This window comes from Hyla sarda, chromosome 2 (genome assembly GCF_029499605.1).
Source record: "Hyla sarda isolate aHylSar1 chromosome 2, aHylSar1.hap1, whole genome shotgun sequence".
NCBI classification, from domain to species: domain Eukaryota; kingdom Metazoa; phylum Chordata; class Amphibia; order Anura; family Hylidae; genus Hyla; species Hyla sarda.
The window spans coordinates 75,708,795-75,730,169 of record NC_079190.1 but is presented as its reverse complement, the minus strand read 5'-3'; the positions used below and the strand labels follow the sequence as shown (position 1 = coordinate 75,730,169).

Below are 21,375 nucleotides of genomic sequence, written 5' to 3'. Positions count from 1 at the left end.
GGCAGTGCATGCTATACATTCTGCAGGGTGCCCAAACTATTGCAGATGCCATTTTTTTTTTCTGTTATTTTGAAAGTGTAAATGATGGAAATAAAATCTAACTTTTGTTGACATATTATAAGAATGTCTAATCTGTAATTTGATGGCTTTTGGAGATTTTTCCATCTTTCCTTGGCTTCTTTATGCACATTAATACAGATTTTTACCTGGGGTGCCCAAACTTTTGATCCCCACTGTATTTAAATACAATAAACTAGTAGTTTTTAATGGGGTATTCCAGGAATTTTTTTTAAATTTGACTATGCTACAGGGGCTGTAAAGTTAGGGTAGTTCATAATATAGTGTCCCTACCTGTGTGTGACTGTTTTCTCACAATTCTTCTGAGAATTTCACCCCAATATTTATTTTTAACAGCATACAAAATTACTGTTGTCTCAGATTTTTCCCAGGTTGCAATGCGACCGAGACCTGACTCACTAGTCAGCTGGTGGAGCGGTCGCTTGGTTCGAGAGAGATCAATCTGCAACTAATGCAACAGCTGTAGGCCCCCTAATGGAAAACCACAGGTCTTTTGAATGGATGAACTTCATTTATGTTTCAATGGGTGGGGGTGGCTGATGTGTGGGAGGGAGGAAAATGTAATTATGGGATTTGTAGGCAAAAAAGAAAACTCAAACAGGAAATACCAGTTCACAAAAAGATAGCCACGGTGTTATGGTAATCTCACAACATAGCCATTTAGCCCCAAGACAAGCGCAGATCCTTCCTAAGCATGTCCATTACTGTCTGCCAGGTACATACTAAAATCACCTTATGGTGGATAACCCCTTTAATATCTCAGTGATGGACATAATATAAGTAGAAAAATAATTTTACTTTGGAGCTGTTGGTTGAATTTTTGTCACATTTTAGGGAGAAACACAATAAAATCACTCAACACATATGCATCTAAAAAATGGCAGTGTGCAGCAAGGTATAGGATTAACTGGCACATTTCTTATCCTTTATGTGATCTATCTTGCCCATTAATTCCATTGTCACTTACCTACACATTCCACAAGTGTAACTTGACGAGCCACAGTTCTTTGTACCAGGAATGGAAGCCCTGAGCCACTACCAGTAGTAGAGTCCAAAAGATCCTGCCAAAACATAAGGTGTATCTAGTTATGTATATATAGTCTAGTGAAAATTCTCTATTTAGGTAGGGTCCCACGGGGCCCATCACCAGCATTTTCATGCTATAAATGCGTTGGCTGCTATGAGCAGACACACAGAGCTACGTGGCCGCAGCCGGGAACTCGCTCTGCAGTCCCTCTGTGACTACCGCCATAGCATCCGTAGCGTGAAATATCCTGTGGATGTGCCCTACGTGATCCTGCCTTAGACTTCTCTATTACTGTACAAATAATGAGATTACTATAATTTATTATTATTGTTCTACCAAAAGTGAAATTCCAATCTGAATGGAGGGACCAAACTATTATCACTGTATTCTCAATATACTACTGTATGGCTTAATAACCCAACCAAAAGACAAATGGAGTCACTTAATTCATGATCAAATAATGTTTATTTATTGGTATGCATTAAAACCAAGTAGTGATGATAAAAAGGAGGAATAGCAACAAATAACGCGGCATCACAGGACACACTGCATAGATGTGATGATATTATGTGGGTAAACGTTATGCTAACATAATATATAAGTGAACATACCACACGGCATATGAATAGCATGAGTAGTGCAAATAAATAAAGTGCGAGGTGCATAAAGTGCCAATGAGGTACAAGGGTAAACAATAGTGAAATATAATAGCAGCATATAATACCCACAAAAACACAATGGTGAAAATACAATGCAGGGACCGGGATGACTCCAAAGTGTAATGTATGTTCACCATTGTGTTTTTGTGGGTATTATATGCTGCTATTATCTTTCACTTTTGGGGTAACCCACATAATATTATTGGGGTAATCCACATAATATTATTGGGGTAACCCACACAATATCATCACATCTATGCAGTGTGTCCTGTGATGCTGCGTTATTTGTTGCTATTCCTCCTTTTTATCATCACTACTTGGTTTTAATGCATACCAATAAATAAACATTATTTGATCATGAATTAAGTGACTCCATTAAGTGACTCCATATGTCATTTGGTTGGGTTATTATCTATTTGGGAGTTCACCATATATTTAGTGCCTGTTTATTTAGGGAGTACTATATTGATATTACTTACTTTGTACTTATTTCCCGTTTTGAGTGTTTTCTGTCCTTTTGGTTAACTACTGTATGTCTCAGTTGTTAAATAATATTTCTTTAAATGGGTACTCCAGGGGAAGAAAAATGTTTTCAAATCAACTGGTGCCAGAAAGTTATACAGATTTGTAAATTATTTCTTCGGATAGGGGATACATTATAGATGGCGAGGGTATCCGACCGCTGGGACCCCCGCAATCTCCTGTACGGGGACCCAGCAGTCCGCAGTCCGACCGCATGTCTGCCCCCACATGACGACGAGGCCGACACCCCCCCCCCCCCCCATTTATTCCATAGAGACCAGTGTCAGCCACCGCATCATGCGGGACAAAATGCTCCCTTCCTGCAACAGAGTCAGGGCCCCGTACAGGAGATCATGGGGGGGGGGGGGGGGTTCCCAGCGGTCGGACACCCCGCAATCTATAACTTATCCCCTATCCTTTAGTCATTTTACCCAAAAATCCATGGCGAAACGGAAAAAAAATTAATTGTGCAACAAAATTGAAGAAAAAATGTCATTTTGTAATTTTGGGGGCTTCCGTTTCTGCGCAGTGCATTTTTCGGTAAAAATTACACCTTATCATTATTATGTAGGTCCATATGATTAAACTGATCCCCTACTTATATAGGTTTGATTTTGTCGTTCTGAAAAAAATCATAACTACATGCAGGAAAACGTATACGTTTAAAATTGTCATCTTCTGACCCTATAACTTTTTTATTTTTCTGCGTATGGGCCGGTATGAGGACTCATTTTTTGTGCTGTGTTCTGAAGTTTTTAGCGGTACCATTTTTGTATTGAACGGACTTTTTGATGGCTTTTTATTCATTTTTTTATGATATAAAAAGTGACCAAAAATACGCTATTTTGGACTATGGAATTTTTTTGCGCGTACGCCATTGACCGTGTGATTTAATTAGCAATATATTTTTATAGTCCGGAGATTTATGCACGCGGCGATACCACGTGTTTATTTTTATTTACACTGTTTTTTTATGGGAAAAGGGGGATGATTCAAACTTTTAATTAGGGAAGGGGTTAAATGACCTTTATTAACTTTTTTTTTTCCCTTTTTTTTGCAGTGTAAGGCTGCATTCACACCACGTTTTGTACATACGGGTGCCGGATCCGGCGGGGGGGAGGGGCAAACCAGGCACTCCCGTAGCCCAGCTGAATCAGCCCGTGACTCCATTTACTTCAATGAGCTGGCCAGAGTCAAACGGTGACTACGGTTTTAGGTCCGGTCACAAAACCGCATGCGGTTCAAAACTGAGCCGACCGGAGTCACCGTTTGACTCCGGTCGGCTCATTAAAGTAAATGGAGTCATGGGCTGATTCGGCTGGGGTACGGGAGTGCCCAGTTTGCCCCTCCCCCCGCCGGATCCGGCACAAAACGTGGTGTGAATGCAGCCATATAGCTCCCATAGGGGGCTATAATACTGCGCACACTGATCTTTTACTCTGATCCCTGCAAAGCCATAGCTTTGCATGGATCAGCGTTATAGGGGGTTGATTGCTCAAGCCTGTAGCTCAGGCTTGGAGCAATCAAACGACGATCAGACGCGACAGAGCAAGGTAAGGAGGTCTCCGTTCGCGTCCTAGCTGATCGGGACATCACAATTTTATTGTGATAGTCCCGATCAGCCTGACTGAGCTGCCGGGAAGCTTTTACTTTAGTTTTTGACCTGGCGATCAACTTTGATCGCCGCGTCTGTGCCGCACGCTAATAGCGGCCGGGACCAACCCGGTGTGATGCCCTGCGTCCTTAAGAGGTTAATCCTTCCAGTACTTAGCTGCTGTATACTCCAGAGGAAGTTGTGTAGTTCTTTCCTGTCTGACCACAGTGCTTTCTGTCCGTGTCAGGAACTGTCCAGAGCAGAAACAAATTCCCATAGCAAACCTCTCCTGGACAGTTCCTGACATGGACAGAGGTGTCAGCATTGAGCACTGTGGTCAGACATGAAAGAACTACACAACTTCCTCTGGAGCATACAGCAGCGGATAAGTACTAAAAGTACTTACATTTTTTAAATAGAAATAATTTACAAATCTGCATCATGTTTTTTTTTCCTCTGGAGTACCCCTTTAATCCAGGATCCACCGGGCCATCATGAGATATCCACTTTCAGTGTATCCTGACTACAGTGGAGGTCTGATTTTGGCAGCTATTATTGTGTGTGGGCAGATCTGACAACTTTGAGATATAACACAGGACTTTTTATGCTTTATATCGCTAATCCGATGTCCGCTTATTGTGCTTAAAGGAATTTTCTATGACTTTAAAAACTGTTTGTACATAAAAATATATTTCCGTGTCACCACTCTGTATAGAGAACTGGATGCAATGCTCTAAGAATGATTGAAACCACAGTCAGATAAAATACAAATATGAAGCATAATCTTAACTATCCTTCAAATGACTCACCCCTAAAGTGCTGTCACCAACTATTGATGCATTAACAATGTCTGCATGGACAAAGTCAATGAGTCTTGGCAAGGACTTCTTCCGGCTGCTTTGCTTCATCTTCCAGAATAAGAATGCAAAAAGCATCAGAAAGATCACAAATAGAACTATGGGGAGAACAGTCACTAGGAGGAGGCTTGTCACTTGAGGTTCTTCTACTTATGTAGAAAAGAAACATATTGTTACTTGCGTTCATCACATCAGATCAGGTACAAATCACAATAAAAAGCAGGTTTTACATCTATTCAAAGAATCAGATAAAACTAAAGTAGATTAAAAAGAAAGGCAAAAAAGTCTCTGCTACTTCCGCATCCTCTATAGCAGTGTTTCTCAACCAAGGTGCCTCCAGCTGTTGCATAATTACAGCTCCAAGCATGCCCGGACAGCCAAAGGCTGTCCGGGCATGCTTGGAGCTGTAATTTTGCAACAGCTGGGAGTTGTAGTTTTACAACAGCTGGAGGCACAAGGTTTGGGAAACACTCCTCTATAACTAAGCCACTGTTTTACCCCTGACTGTAACCCAGAAAGGAACAGTTTTCAATCTGAGTAAAGTGGCCTTAGAGAGTACCTATCACCAAACTAAACATTTTAATATATTGTTCCTTATGTAATTATAAGACATTTTGCTATTTACTTGCTATTAAAATTCTCAACCGTTATATGTTTTTTTTTATGTGATTGAAAAAACGGCCACTAGGTGGCTCTGCTCTGTTCCCTGCCACAAGTCAAACAGTTAGTTTGGTCTCCTCCCGGTCTGGCAGAAGACCAAACTCAGGAAGTGCGTTCGGAAGTGTGAGCAAGAGGAAAGCTCACAATTCTTTTTTTTTTTTTAAAGGGCAGGAATGGTGTTAGGAGTAGTTAGGGAATATAATTTGAGTTAGAAAATATGGATTGATGGCAGGTACTCTATAACGTGTAACGCCAAACTGAGCGTACAATAGAATGCTACATGTACAGTGCTTATGACTATACAACATGTATGCTACCTGACTTTATTAGATGCACTGTACTGCTCTTTATCTGTGTCATATGTACTTTCCTTCTTTATACCTGGGCTACATGTACTGTATTGTTTCAGTGCCTGGTTGACTATCCAGCCCTGACTATACTGCTTTCTACCTGTACTACAGGTATTGTGTGGTTCCGGACCTGTACTACATATACTGTACCATACTCTACCTGAGCTACAGGTACTAAAATGCCTTCTACCTGTACTTTGTGTCTGAGCTACAGGTACTATACTGCTCTCTACCTGTACTTCGTGTCTGAGCTAAAGGTACTATACTGCTCTCTACCTGTACTTCATGTCTGAGCTAAAGGTACTATACTGCTCTCTACCTGTACTTCGTGTCTGAGCTACAGGTACTATACTGCCTTCTACCTGTACTTCATGTCTGAGCTAAAGGTACTATACAGCTCTCTACCTGTACTTCGTGTCTGTGCTACAGGTACTATACTGCTCTCTACCTGTACTTCATGTCTGACCTACAGGTACTATACTGCTCTCTACCTGTACTTCGTGTCTGAGCTACAGGTACTATACTGCTCTCTACCTGTACTTCGTGTCTGACCTACAGGTACTATACTGCTCTCTACCTGTACCTCGTGTCTGAGCTACAGGTACTATACTGCTCTCTACCTGTACTTCGTGTCTGAGCTACAGGTACTATACTGCTCTCTACCTGTACTTCATGTCTGAGCTACAGGTACTATACTGCTCTCTACCTGTACTTCATTTCTGACCTACAGGTACTATACTGCTCTCTACCTGTACTTCATGTCTGAGCTACAGGTACTATACTGCTCTCTACCTGTACTTCGTGTCTGAGCTACAGGTACTATACTGCTCTCTACCTGTACTTCGTGTCTGAGCTACAGGTACTATACTGCCTTCTACCTGTACTTCGTGCCTGAGCTACTGGTACTATACTGCCTTCTACCAGTACTACTTGTGCTGTACTGCTCTATACCTGAGCTACATGTACTGTACTGCTATCTACCCGTACTGCTTGTGCTGTACTGCTCTATACCTGAGCTACATGTAATGTACTGCTATCTACCCGTACTACTTGTGCTGTACTGCTCTATACCTGAGCTACATGTAATGTACTGCTATCTACCCGTACTGCTTGTGCTGTACTGCTCTATACCTGAGCTACATGTAACATACTGCTCTTTATCTGCATAATATGTACAGTACTGTACTGCTCTCTACTTGTACTACATGAACTATACTGCTCTCTACCTGTACTTCATGTCTGACCTACAGGTACTATACTGCTCTCTACCTGTACTTCGTGTCTGACCTACAGGTACTATACTGCCTTCTACCTGTACTTCGTGTCTGAGCTACAGGTACTATACTGCTCTCTACCTGTACTTCATGTCTGAGCTACAGGTACTATACTGCTCTCTACCTGTACTTCGTGTCTGATCTACAGGTACTATACTGCTCTGTACCTGTACTTCGTGTCTGAGCTACAGGTACTATACTGCCTTCTACCTGTACTTCGTGCCTGAGCTACTGGTACTATACTGCCTTCTACCCGTACTACTTGTGCTGTACTGCTCTATACCTGAGCTACATGTAATGTACTGCTATCTACCCGTACTGCTTGTGCTGTACTGCTCTATACCTGAGCTACATGTAATGTACTGCTATCTACCCGTACTGCTTGTGCTGTACTGCTCTATACCTGAGCTACATGTAATGTACTGCTATCTACCCGTACTGCTTGTGCTGTACTGCTCTATACCTGAGCTACATGTAATGTACTGCTATCTACCCGTACTGCTTGTGCTGTACTGCTCTATACCTGAGCTACATGTAACATACTGCTCTTTATCTGCATAATATGTACAGTACTGTACTGCTCTCTACTTGTACTACATGAACTATACTGCTCTTTTACCTGTACTGAACTGCTATCTACCTGTATTGCACTTACTGTGCCACTCTCTTCCTGTACTACTTGTAATTTTCTGCCCTCTTCTTATATTAACCATATCATTCCACTCTCTACCTGTACTACTTGTAATTTTCTGCCCTCTACTTATATTAAACATTCCACTCTCTACCTGTACTACATGTACTCTACTAATTTCTGTATGCACCAGTTTTACTACACCAATCTGTGTTCTATATGTTCTGTAGTGCTCTCTGTAGTGCTTACTTTATTACTTTAGTTTACCACACTATTCTGATACATACGGTAAGTAAAACATATACTGCGGGAGAGCAGACCAAATGTTAACACCCTTAGACTATGTTTGGTGTTTTAACCCTGTGGCTACAGTACATGTATGTGATGTAATGTAATGATCCAGCACTTCAAAATCTTTCCAGCTTTATTATAGATTCCATGGGGGAGATTTCTCAAAACCTGTCCAGAGGAAAAGTTGCCCAGTTGCCCATAGCAACCAATCAGATCGCTTCCTTCATTTTACAGAGGCCTTGTTAAAAATGAAAGAAGCGATCTGATTGGTTGCTATGGGCAACTGGGCAACTTTTCCTCTGGACAGGTTTTGAGAAATCTCCCCCCATGAGTACAGCACACAAGTAAAACCATCCACTACAACATCAAACGTGTTTTGAGCTCATGCACGCTCTTCCTCGGTCACCGAGGAAGAGTGAGCATGTGCTCGAAACACGTTTGATGTTTTAGTGGATGGTTTTACCTGTGTGCTGTGCTTATGAAATCTTCAATAAAGCTGGAAAGATTTTCAAGTGCTGAATCATCGCATTGAGTTCCTTTTACTGTGTGCACCAAGCCAGGTGCAGATCTGTGCACATTGGACAGAAAGGGGAGCGGAACTTTGCACATATATAGCACCTCTTTTGACATGTATGCGATGGTATTCAGATGACTACTTGCTGCGTAGGAACATTTTTATACTTAAATTACCATATAGGTCACAACATTTTAAAACCTTCAGTGATTTTGCTACATCTGAAAAAACATTCATGCTTGGTAAACTTCCCTTCTATTAAAGGATAGTGACGGTTATGTGTCTAAAATGCCCGAACAAGTTCCACTTAAGTTTCGTGCAGTATGAGAGGTACTGTACCAGTTTTGAAGATGGTGACATTTTCATTACAGAAATCGGAAGAACAGCACTGAACGCCCATTCTCTCCACCTTGCTATTGCATTGCTCATTAATGTTGGTGTTAAAACAGCCTCGGACTCGATAGATTTCTCTAGAGTCAAGAAGTATCTCCTCAGTCACAAAGCATCTCTGCCCAATACAGGTCTTTTCCAAGCAGTGGGCCCCTTGACAGCTACAGTTGTACTGGATGACATCTGTAAAGAGAATAATGAGCCTTCACTCCCACAAAGATCACCTCAGCCACAATGCACAATTCTCAATTTTGCACTTTTTACCTGTGTAAAAATTTCAGTAATTTTATTCAAATGACTTACAATGCTATTATAATTTTTAGTGATGAGCGGCAGGGGCCATATTCGAATTTGCGATATTTCGCAAATATATTGACGATTATTCGTCCTATGTTCGCGAAATTTGCATATTCCCATGTTCGTTCACTTTTTTTGCATGTTCGTTCACTTTTTTTTTCCCCATGCGAAAATTTGCATGGAAAATTTGCATAAAAATTTTCATTACGAATATTCGTGCTCAACGCTAATAATTTTTAATAGCACAGAAGAAAAAGACAGCCTGGCACTGCTATTGCATATACCGGTCGGATGCCTTGTCAATGGACACACGACTGCAGTACAACTTCGTAGACAGCGAGTGGTGGTGCCAAACTTATTATAGCATATAGGTATAGTCCATACTATCCAATTGAATGAAGAAAAGAATAAGTGCACTCACCGCAATTGCAGCTTCATCTGTATATTTTATTCGACATCCATAAAAACGAACAGTGCAGGGAGACGACAAAGGGAGGAGGTGAGCGGGGGCTACGGACCCGTCTCGCGCTGCAAGCGCTTCGTAAGGCCGCGGCCTTACGAAGCGCTTGCAGCGCGAGACGGGTTCGTAGCCCACTCTCACTTCCTCCTTTTGTTGTCTCCCTGCACTGTTGGATTTTTTAGTTGACAAGTATACTATAGTAAGTTAATATTGCTTCTACTCCTGGTTTATTAAAAAAAATGTATATAATTAAAGGGGTATGCCTATCTCAGGATGTTATTCCTTCCCCTTATAGTAGTTGGGGAGGGTTATCAAGGAAAAAAACTTTTTTTTTATATATCAACTGGCTCCAGAAAGTTAAACAGATTTGTAAATTACTTCTATTAAAAAATCTTAATCCTTTCAGTATTTATGAGCTGATGAAGTTGAGTTGTTCTCTTCTGTCTAAGTGCTATCTGATGACACGTGTCACGGGAACCGCCCAGTTTAGAAGTAAATCCCCATAGCAAACCTCTTCTACTCTGTGCAGTTCCCGAGACAAGCAGAGATGTCAGCAGAGAGCACTGTTGCCAAACAGAAAACAACAACTCAACTTCAGCAGCTGATAATTATTGAAAGGACTAAGATTTTTTAATAGAAGCAATTTACAAATCTGTTTAACTTTCTGGAGCCAGTTGATATAAAAAATTAAAAAATAACGTTTTTTTTCCTGGAATACCCCTTTAACCCCTTAACGACGCAGGACGTATATTTACGTCCTGCGCCGGCTCCCGCGATATGAAGCGGGATCGCGCCGCGATCCCGCATCATATCGCGTGGGTCCCGGCGCTAATCAACGGCCGGGACCCGCGGCTAATACCACACATCGCCGATCGCGGCGATGTGCGGTATTAACCCTTTGAAGCGGCGGTCAAAGCTGACCGCCGCTTCTAAAGTGAAACTGAAAGTATGCCGGCTGCTCAGTCGGGCTGTTCGGGACCGCCGCGGTGAAATCGCGGCGTCCCGAACAGCTGATCGGACACCGGGAGGGCTCTTACCTGCCTCCTCGGTGTCCGATCGACGAATGACTGCTCCGTGCCTGAGATCCAGGCAGGAGCAGTCAAGCGTCGATAATGCTGATCACAGGCGTGTTAATACACGCCTGTGATCAGGATGAGAGATCAGTGTGTGCAGTGTTATAGGTACCTATGGGACCTATAACACTGCAAAAAAAAAGTTAAAAAAAAAGTGTTAATAAAGGTCATTTAACCCCTTCCCTAATAAAAGTTTGAATCACCCCCCTTTTCCCATAAGAAAAATAAAACAGTGTAAAAAAAAATAAAAATAAACATATGTGGTATCGCCACGTGTGTAAATGTCCGAACTATAAAAAGATATCATTAATTAAGCCGTATGGTCAATGGCGTACGCGCAAAAAAATTCCAAAGTACAAAAAAAGCGTATTTTGGTAACTTTTTATAACATTAAAAAATGAATAAAAAGTGATCAAAAAGTCAGATCAAAACAAAAATCATACCGATAAAAACTTCAGATCACGGCGCAAAAAATGAGCCCTCATACCGCCCCGTACGTGGAAAAATAAAAAAGTTATAGGGATCAGAAGATGACATTTTTAAACGTATAAATTTTCCTGCATGTAGTTATGATTTTTTCCAGAAGTGCGACAAAATCAAACCTATATAAGTAGGGTATCATTTTAACCGTATGGACCTACAGAATAATGATAAGGTGTAATTTTTACCGAAATATGCACTGCGTAGAAACGGAAGCCCCCAAAAGTTACAAAATGGCGTTTTTTTTTCGATTTTGTCGCACGATGATTTTTTTTTCCGTTTCGCCGTGCATTTTTGGGTAAAATGACTAATGTCACTGCAAAGTAGAATTGGCGACGCAAAAAATAAGCCATAATATGGATTTTTAGGTGGAAAATTGAAAGGGTTATGATTTTTTAAAGGTAAGGAGGAAAAAACGAAAGTGCAAAAACGGAAAAACCCTGAGTCCTTAAGGGGTTAAATAAAAATCAGTGAGCTATTTATGTAATGCATGCCATGCCGAATAGCAGTGCCAGTCAATTTGGGACTCCCATACAAGGAAACATTATGGAAATTTCAAATGGGGTGCCAACATATCCATATAGGCAGGGACCTCACTCTATTCAATGACCCAAATTAAATAAATACTATAGGTAGTTTTCAGGGCATAGGCAAGTTTTGCCTAGGAATAAAAAACAGAAAAGACAATGCTTTTCAGCCTTGTGCCAAAACTCTCAGACGCTTGAAAAATAACCTTATAGTTCGGCAAAAAGAAACCTTGTGAATCAGGCGCTGTTCTTAGTACCAGCAAAATAAAGTGATGTCCAGTGCAGAATATCGTTGAAATGCCAGTTGGCACTATGTTTATTAAAGTATAAAGTATTGGTCTTTATACTTTAAAGGAAAACTGTCACATGTTTTCTCCTGCACTATCCACAGATACTGGTGGATAGTGTGGGAGACGCTGATTCCAATGAGCCCTACCTTACCCGAATCCGCCTGGCCCTTCGCCCGCAATCGTAGTTTTATTCTATGTGTATATCTGTCTGTAACTGGCACGGACGGGGCTTCTGCAGGTTAACTGGCACTGATGTCAGTGTCGCTTATGAATATTCAACCCCCCTCCCTCCAGTTAGGAGCGGCGAAGAGAGTGAGAGCTGGAGGGAGGGGGCATGAATATTCATAAGCGGCGCTGACGTCAGTGCCAGTTAAGCTGCAGAAGCCCTGTCCGTGCCAGTTACAGACAGATATACACATAGAATAAAACTACAATTGCGAGGGAACGGCCAGGCAAGATAGGGCTCATTGGAATCAGTGTCTCCTGCACTATCCATCAGTACCTGTGGATAGTGTGGGAGAAAACATGTGACAGTTTTCCTTTAATAAACATAGTGCCAACTGGCACTTCAACGATATTCTGCACTGGACATCACTTTATTTTGCAGGTACTAAGAACAGCGCCTGATGCACAAGGTTTCTTTTTGCCGAACTATTTGCTTCTTCAGATGGGACGGGGTTATCCTTCTCCTGTGACCTTTCAGGCTTGGCAGTTCTTCTCCAGGAGTAATTTTGGTACCCCTCTCCAGGGGTGATAAGCGCTAAATATCCGGTACAAGGTGAGCGGCCATCTTTAAGGCTGGCGATTGTCCCCCTTTCTGCTTGGGCTTTGGTGTCTTAGGTAATACACGAGGAGCGGTCCCTTTCTTTCCATTGTTATCTTTAAGGTACTGAAAAACAACCTTGACATAGTCATGCCTTTTTCAAGCATGGATACATCGGCACCCCATTTTGAAGCTTTCTGGGCCTATTCGTGCCTAAGAGGTACAATTTATGGTGTAATGGAGTCTAAAAGAAGTTGTTATGAATGGACACCTCAAGAGGCACAAAGTTATTTCTTCTATATGTCTAAACAGTGCCATAAAGAGGGGATTATCCAAAGTGAAATGTCACTCTATGGTAGCATTTGCTCTTAATTTTTTCCCTTAAATATTGGCTTTCATCTTCCTCATGTACCATAAATGTATTCATAGAAATGTTTAAAATACTCAGAATGATTTTGTAAACTACGGATCGTATATCGGTAGTCACCAGCATTGCTGAATGTGAATGTAAAACATTAGGGAATTAAACACTGGGGAATAAAGTCTCCTCTTTTGGAACCCTCAGTACTATCTGTTCCCGATTCCCTGACTTTGACCTTTAGCTTTGTCTTTCTGTTTATCCAAGTGTTGCTTGACATAGGATATGTCTGCCAGCTTCAGATGGTGAGTGCACTTTGTCACCTCAGTTGCCAACAGAATCTGTCACCACATGGGTAAATATATAGATACAATTCTAGTGGCAATGATAGCATGAAAGACCACTATGTTCTAAGACTCTGCCATGCGGGTCTGTATTTGATACAGTTGGACCAGTTTTATATGGCCACAGTACTGACACATGTTATCGTTGGTATTACAGACACTGCACCCGGACTCTTTAAGAAGGAAATTCAGTTCATCATAGAGTTCTGTAGTAAACTTTATTTTGTTTGGGAGAACTGTCTGGAAGGGGGAATATGGGTACTCTGGCTAAATGAGCAATAATAAAAAGTTATGTAAGTGTTGAAGAGGTCCCCCAGAGCCCGCTGATATAATACACAACATAGTGTAGGGGTCACGGTGCTCCTAAAACCTTTAAGTCCCACACATTTTTACAAAGTCACAGCAGGTTGTCTATGTGAGCACCTGTGGCTGGTACTGCACCTTCATTGTCTGCAGGGCCGGATTAACGTTGGGGTGGATGGAGCTGCCACTCCAGGCCCCTACCTGAAAATAGGTCTAACTACCTGTCCAACTACCTAGCCCCGCCCACCTGACTGTCTAACTAACTGGCTCCACACACCCAACAACCCACCTGGCTGTTTAACTACCTCCGCACCCACCCACTTAACTGGCTGTCTAACTACCTCCCCACCCAACTACCCACCTGTCTGTCTAACTACCTATCCACCGATCCATCCACCTGGCTGCCTAACTACCTCCCCAGCCAACCACCAGGCTGGCTGTCTAACTACCTCCCCACCCACCGGGCTGTCGAATTACCTCCCCAAGCTGTCTAACTTCTTCTTCAAAACCTGGCTGTCTAACTACCTCCCCACCCACCGGGCTGCCACCTACCCACCCATCAATCTTGTTGTCTAACTACCTAACTATCCACCAAGCTGTCTAAATAACCTCCCCTACCAAGACCTGGCTGTTTAACTACCTGACTGCTCATCCACCTGGCTGTCTACCTACCTGACCGCCCACCTATCTGTCTGTGTACCTACCTACCTGCCCACTTACCCACATGGCTGTCTAACAAACTGACTTCCCACTCACTTGGCCGTCTAACTACCTGCCTGTCCATCCACCTGGCTGCCTACCTTCCTGCCCACCACCTACCTGGCTGTCTACCTGACCACCCACCCACATGGCTGTCTAACTGGCAGGGTTGGCACATCATTGGACACAGAAAGAAGCTAAGTGTTGGGCACTGTTATTAGAGGGGTATCAGTCCAATACTTCGATCCCAAGCTATCTTCAGCTCCAGCTTGGCCAGAAGTCCTTCTCTGATTAACAAGACTTTTGCATAGAACTTCATTAAGTGTGGTACGGGGGCCTCAGCAATTGCACTAACCACTGAAACACCATACAACCCATGTTGCTAGTATGAAAATTAAAATACATAAGGACTGATTTTACTCACCTGTTGCAGGTGTAACAATTACCAGTGAAAGCACCCAAATGATTCTTTGTAGCATTTTGCTGGGCTTATGTGTACACTCGCTCAGCCGTGGTCAAGAGAGCTTATCCTGTAAAAAACAAAATGCGACATTTCTAGTTATTCCACTTAATAACCTAAATAAAATCAGCATATTTCGATAGTTTGCTCAAGGATTAAGTAATTGATGGCTGACAGGGAAAATAAAGATTTCATGATGGATGGCACCCTGCCAACTTTACTTCACCTCATTATTTAGTAAAATCATTGGATTCACATAGAGACACTTATTTGTTTAATTGCGCCATTAATGAAAATTTTAATTTGTGCTTTTCATCGGGAAGGAAGTCATTAAAACACACGGCTTCGTAATTGTGCCTTCTGTTCCCCGCTGCTAAACAACTGTTGTCTGCTGCCCTGGTTCCTGGCACACTACAGTCCTTATCCCACTCATTCCTGGCTCAGTCCTCTAGACAGGGAATAGAACACATGGTAAGTGTGCAGCATCCCTCAGTAGTTCTAGTCAGGGAAATCTAGTTATAGATCAACAGATCATACAACATATAATATTCCTTTGTGACAGGTCCATATGGAGACATGCTTAAAGGGGTACTCCGGTGGAAAACATTTTTTTTTCTAATCAATTGGTTACACAGATTTGTAAATGACTTCTATTAAAAAAAAATCTTAATCCTTCCAGTACTTATCAGCTGCTGTATACTATGGAGGAAGTTGTATAGTTATTTTCTGTCTGATTACAGTGCTCTCTGCTGACACCTCTGTCCATGTCAGGAACTTTCCAGGAGAGGTTTGCTATGGGAATTTGTTCTTGCTCTGGACAGTTCCTGACACGCACAGAGGTGTCAGCAGAGAGCACTGTGGTCAGACAGAAAAGAACAACTCAACTTCCTCTGTAGTACAGTGATCCCTCAACATACGATGGTAATTCGGTCCAAATGAACCATCGTTAGTTGAAACCATTGTATGTTGAGGGATCCGTGCAATGTTAAATATAGGAAGGTATACTCACCTGTCCCCGCCGCTCCGGACCGTCACCGCTGCCCTGGATGTCGCCGTCCATCGCTGTCGCCGCGTCCCTGGGGTGTCCCCGCCGCTCCAGAGCGTCTCTGTTGCCCGGGATAGTCGTTCCTTATCGCCGTCATCAGGTTGCTACGCACATCGCTCCTATTGGATGACGGGACGGCGTGCTCGGCGACGTGATGACGACGATGGAGAGCGGCGGCGATGCAGGGGATCCTGAAGAGGACGGTCCGGAGCCCCTGGGACATGTAAGAGATCATCACCGGACCACACGGGGCACCTTAAATGGCTATCCGGTGGCAGCTGAAGCAGTCTGCACTGCCAGATAACCGTTTATGCGATGGCCCCGACATACAAAAGCATCGTATGTTGATGCTGCCTTCAACATGCGATGGCCTCTGAGAGTCCATCGTATGTTGAAATGATCGTATGTTGGGGCCATCGTAGGTCGGGGGGGGGGGGGGTCACTGTGTACAGCAGCTGATAAGTGCTGGAAGGATTAAGATTTTTAAATAGAAGTAATTTACAAATCTGTTTAACTTTCTGGCACCAGTTGATTAGAAAATAAATGTTTTTCACCGGAGTACCCCTTTAACCTTGCATTGTCTTCTTACTGATGCTTTGTGCTGTGAACCTTTCATTCCAGTATATAACTTTCAGCCTGATATTCTCTACTATCCATCTTATATCAAGTCTCACTCTGACTTTAATAAAGTTAGACCCTGTGCTGCTGACCGAAGAGACGGCTTTATTGCCTAATACATTTACAAGACACCATATGAGTGAGAAATAATGAACTGTGGATAGCCACAGGCAGATCTCTCGCCAACACCTACGTCTAGTGAGACATCTGCCTGTCCTTATATTCCCTGTGGCACAAAAAACAGATTATTTTGCCACTGAAGCAATGTTTTTCCTGATAAAATTACTTTGTGCTATGGCATTTATTGCCTAGTCTAGATTTTATAGGGAACCGAGGCTCTGTTTATATCTAGTTGGAGCTCCTGTAACATCATATTTGAGGGAGAAAATATGCAGCTCTTATTTCTAGTCAAAATTACAGACAAAGCAAAAAAAATAAAAATTCAACAGATCCCATTGTGAACAGGGATCCGCCAGGTCCTGGTGATGTCTGTTCTGCAATGGATTTGAGTCCTGTCTATTGGTTTGTATTATAAACATATTAACACATAAACATAGCCTAAGAGCAGTTTTGGATGAGCATTCTTGTTGGCATATTAGGTATTATTATCTATGATGATGAATGATAGTAGTAATAATAATTATATTTTTTAGATAGCGCCAACAGATTTTACAAGTATCAGACATTGCGATATTACACACTAAGTACAGTGGTCCCTCAAGTTACAATATTAATTGGTTCTGGGATGACCATTGTATGTTGAAACCATTGTATGTTGAGTCCCTCAAGTTACAATATTAATTGGTTCTGGGACGACCATTGTATGTTGAAACCATTGTATGTTGAGTCCCTCAAGTTACAATATTAATTGGTTCCGGGACGACCATTGTATGTTGAAACCATTGTATGTTGAGACCAGATCTCTATGGAAACCTGGTAATTGGTTCTAAAGGCAACAAAATGCCATCCAAAAATAGGAAAAAGTGAGAATTAAGGAAAAATAAGTAGATAACTAATACAGATAAAGCAAATCCTTACATATAAATGTAAGAAAGATCTGCTGGGAGCTGTAAATCACTGTCTGTGTCAGTGTTTCCCAAGCAGGGAGCCTCCAGCTGTTGCAAAATTACAACTCCCAGCATGCCCGGACAGCCGAAGTTTTGCAAAAGCTGGGGCCACCCTGCTTGGGAAACACTGGTCTATGTAGAGGACAGGAGCTTCTTCGGGGTCCTGTACAGTACACAAAGTGTCCCAAAAAAGTAACATGGAGTCGCCCTTACCTGGTGTCCAAAGGAGCAGGTAACCCTGGTACAGGTAAAGTGTACAGAACATGTAATACCTCCCTGTACTGTAGGGGGCGCTATCAGACACCAGTCAGTGCATTCACTTCAGTAATACAGGTAAAGTGTACAGAACATGTAATACCTCCCTGTACTGTAGGGGGCACTACCAGACACCAGTCAGTGCATACACTTCAGTAATACTGGGGTTTTTACCAGTGAATGCCCATTCTGATTGGTCGGTTCTTCCAGCCATTGACACGTTTCACAGATCTGGACTGTCTGTACATTGTATGTTGAGTCTGGTTTCAATTTACAATGGTCCAGAAAAGACCATTGTATGTTGAAACTATTGTATGTTGAGGCCATTGTAAGTTGAGGGATCACTGTATTCTAACAGGAGGAGTGAGGGCCCGGCATGCGAGAGCGTACAGACTATGAGACACAGAGGTCTCAAAATAGGGCAAAGTGATAGTAGGGGGGGACCAATTAGAGGATGTTATAGGCCTACATGAAGAGAAGTGTCTTTGGGGCACATTTAAAACTGTGGATGTGTGGTGACCAACTGGGGCTAATGGCGTATAGCAGTGGTCTCCAATCTGCGGACCTCCAGATGTTGCAAAACTACGACTCCCAGCATGCCCAGACAGGAACTGTGCAGAGCAAGATACGTTTGCTATGGGAATTGGTCAGTTCCTGACATGGACAGAGGTGTCAGCAGAGAGCACTGTGGTCAGACAGAAAAGAAATTCAAAAAGAAAAGAACTTCCTCTGAAGCATACAGCAGCTGATAAGTAATGGAAGAATTAATATTTTTAAATATAAGTAATTTACAAATCTGTTTAACTTTCTGGCATCAGTTGATTTGAAAATTTTTTTTTCCACCAGAGTAACCCTTTAAAGGAGTAGTGCAGTGAAATATAACTTATCCCCTATCCAAAGGATAGGGGATAAGTTATAGATCAAGGGGGGTCTGACCACTGGGACCCTTCGCGTTCTCCTCAACGGGGCACCGGCAGTCTGACGGAAGTGGCCATTCCGACCCCCGCAGAAAGTTGCGGCCCCCTCCATGTATCTCTATGGCATACATGGAGGGGGCGTGTCGGCTGCCGCTCCGTGTGGGATCGGCATGCCCCCTTCCAGCAGACTGACAGAGCCCCGTTCAAGAGATCGCAGGGGATCCCAGTGGTTGGATCCCCGCGATCTATAACTTATCCCCTATCTTTTGGATAGGGGATAAATTATATTTCACTGCAGAACATCTTTAAAGGGGTACTCCGGTGCAGTAAAGCGTATCTCCTATCTGACCGCTGGCACCCCGGCAGTCCCCAGGAAGGGAACGTGTATAGACCGCCACACCCTAATGCAATAGGCTGTGCAAACATACGATACTTGATGTTTTCCATTCTAGTACTGTACCACAAATTTTGACAATATGTTATGTCAGAAATTGCTTTGTGTATACAGAAATATATACAACTGGATGTTCTTTGGGCTTCAAGTATTCACTAAGTGACTAAGTGACAGGGAACATTTCTGTTTGTATAACCAGTGAGACTTTTGCTGTATGTGTACAAAGTCTGAGCTGAGTTCTGTGTTGTTAGGGGTAAGTTCTTGAGAAATGCACCTGATTGCTAAATAAAAGTACCACCATAGTCAACTTTACGTTGGAGTGTTATCAGGTTTTTCATACTGGGAGGGATCCTTTGATCCTTTTGCTGCTGCTTGACACCTGATCTAAGATCTAAGGGGCCGTGCTTGCTTATTTTTATGAAGCTGATAATTCACATATAGCTTCTTATGTTAACAAAGTGCACCATGCTGTATATATATATATATATATATATATATATATATACTGCTCAAAAAAATAAAGGGAACACTTAAACAACACAATGTAACTCCAAGTCAATGACACTTCTGTGAAATCACACTGTCCACTCAGGAAGCAACACTGATTGACAATCAATTTCACATGCTGTTGTGCAAATGGAACAGACAACAGGTGGAAATTATAGGCAATTAGCAAGACACCCCCAATAAAGAAGTGGTTCTGCAGGCAGTGAGCACTTCTCAGTTCCTATGCTTCCTGGCTGATGTTTTGGTCACTTTTGAATGATGGCGGGGCTTTCACTCTAGTGGTAGCATGAGATGGAGTCTACAACCCACACAAGTGGCTCAGGTAGTGCAGCTCATCCAGGATGGCACATCAATGCGAGCTGTGGCAAGAAGGTTTGCTGTGTCTGTCAGCGTAGTGTCCAGAGCATGGAGGCACTACCAGGAGACAGGCCAGTACATCAGGAGATGTGGAGGAAGCCGTAGAAGGGCAACAACCCAGCAGCAGGACCGCTACCTCCGCCTTTGTGCAAGGAGGAGCAGGAGGAGCACTGCCAGAGCCCTGCAAAATGACCTCCAGCAGGCCACAAATGTGCATGTGTCCACTCAAACGGTCAGAAACAGACTCCATGAGGGTGGTATGAGGGCCCGACATCCACAGGTGGGGGTTGTGCTTACAGCCCAACACCAAGCAAGACGTTTGGCATTTGCCAGAAAACACCAAAATTTGCAAATTTGCCATTGGCGCCCTGTGCTCTTCAGAGATGAAAGCAGGTTCACACTGAGCACATGTGACAGATGTGACAGATGTGACAGAGTCTAGAGGCGCAGTGAAGAGCATTCTGCTGCGTGCAAAATCCTCCAGCATGACCGGTTTGGCAGTGGGTCAGTAATGGTGTGGGGTGGCATTTCGTTGTGGGGCCGCATAACCCTCCATGTGCTTGCCAGAGGTAGCCTGACTGCCATTAGGTACCGAGATGAGATCCTCAGACCCCTTGTGAGACCATATGCTGGTGCGGTTGGCCCTGGGTTCCTCCTAATGCAAGACAATGCTAGACCTCATGTGGCTGGAGTGTGTCAGCAGTTCCTGCAAGAAGAAGGCATTGATGCTATGGACTGGCCCACCCGATCCCCTGACCCGAATCAGATTGAGCACATCTGGGACGTCATGTCTCGCTCCATCCACCAACACCACGCTGCACCATAGACTGTCCAGGAGTTGGCGGATGCTTTAGTCCAGGTCTGGGAAGACATCCTTCAGGATACCATCTGCCACCTCATCAGGAGCATGCCCAGGCATTGTAGGGAGGTCATACGGGCACGTGGAGGCCACACAAACTACTGAGCCTCATCTTGACTTATTTAACCCCTTAAGGACACATGACGTACTGGAACGTCATGTGTCCACTCCCGATCTATAACGCGGGGCCACGGCGTGGCCCCGCGTCATAGCGGTTCGGGCCCGGCCGGGACCCGTGGCTAATAGCGCGCGGCATTGATCGCTGTGCCGCGCGCTATTAACCCTTTAGACGCGGCGTTCAAAGTTGAACGCCGCGTCTAAAGTGAAACCGAAAGCATGCCGGCTAGCTCAGTGGGCTGTTCGGGATAGCCGCGGTGAAATCGCGGCATCCCGAACAGCTGACAGGACAGCGGGAGGGCCCCTACCTGCCTCCTCGCTGTCCGATCGCCGAATGA

The 21,375-nt window shown here is 43.3% G+C and overlaps 1 protein-coding gene across 1 annotated transcript in view; it reads right to left on the bottom strand.

Annotated features, from left to right (window-relative positions):
• The window catches only part of ACVRL1 (activin A receptor like type 1), a 101,926-nt gene that overhangs the window by 45,474 nt on the left and 35,077 nt on the right, over positions 1-21,375 (bottom strand). Inside the window, 4 exon segments of the mRNA XM_056562113.1 lie at positions 1,046-1,139; positions 4,690-4,886; positions 8,797-9,030; positions 14,866-14,971. Coding sequence (XP_056418088.1) covers positions 1,046-1,139; positions 4,690-4,886; positions 8,797-9,030; positions 14,866-14,920 — 580 coding nt within the window. The 5' untranslated portion in view covers positions 14,921-14,971.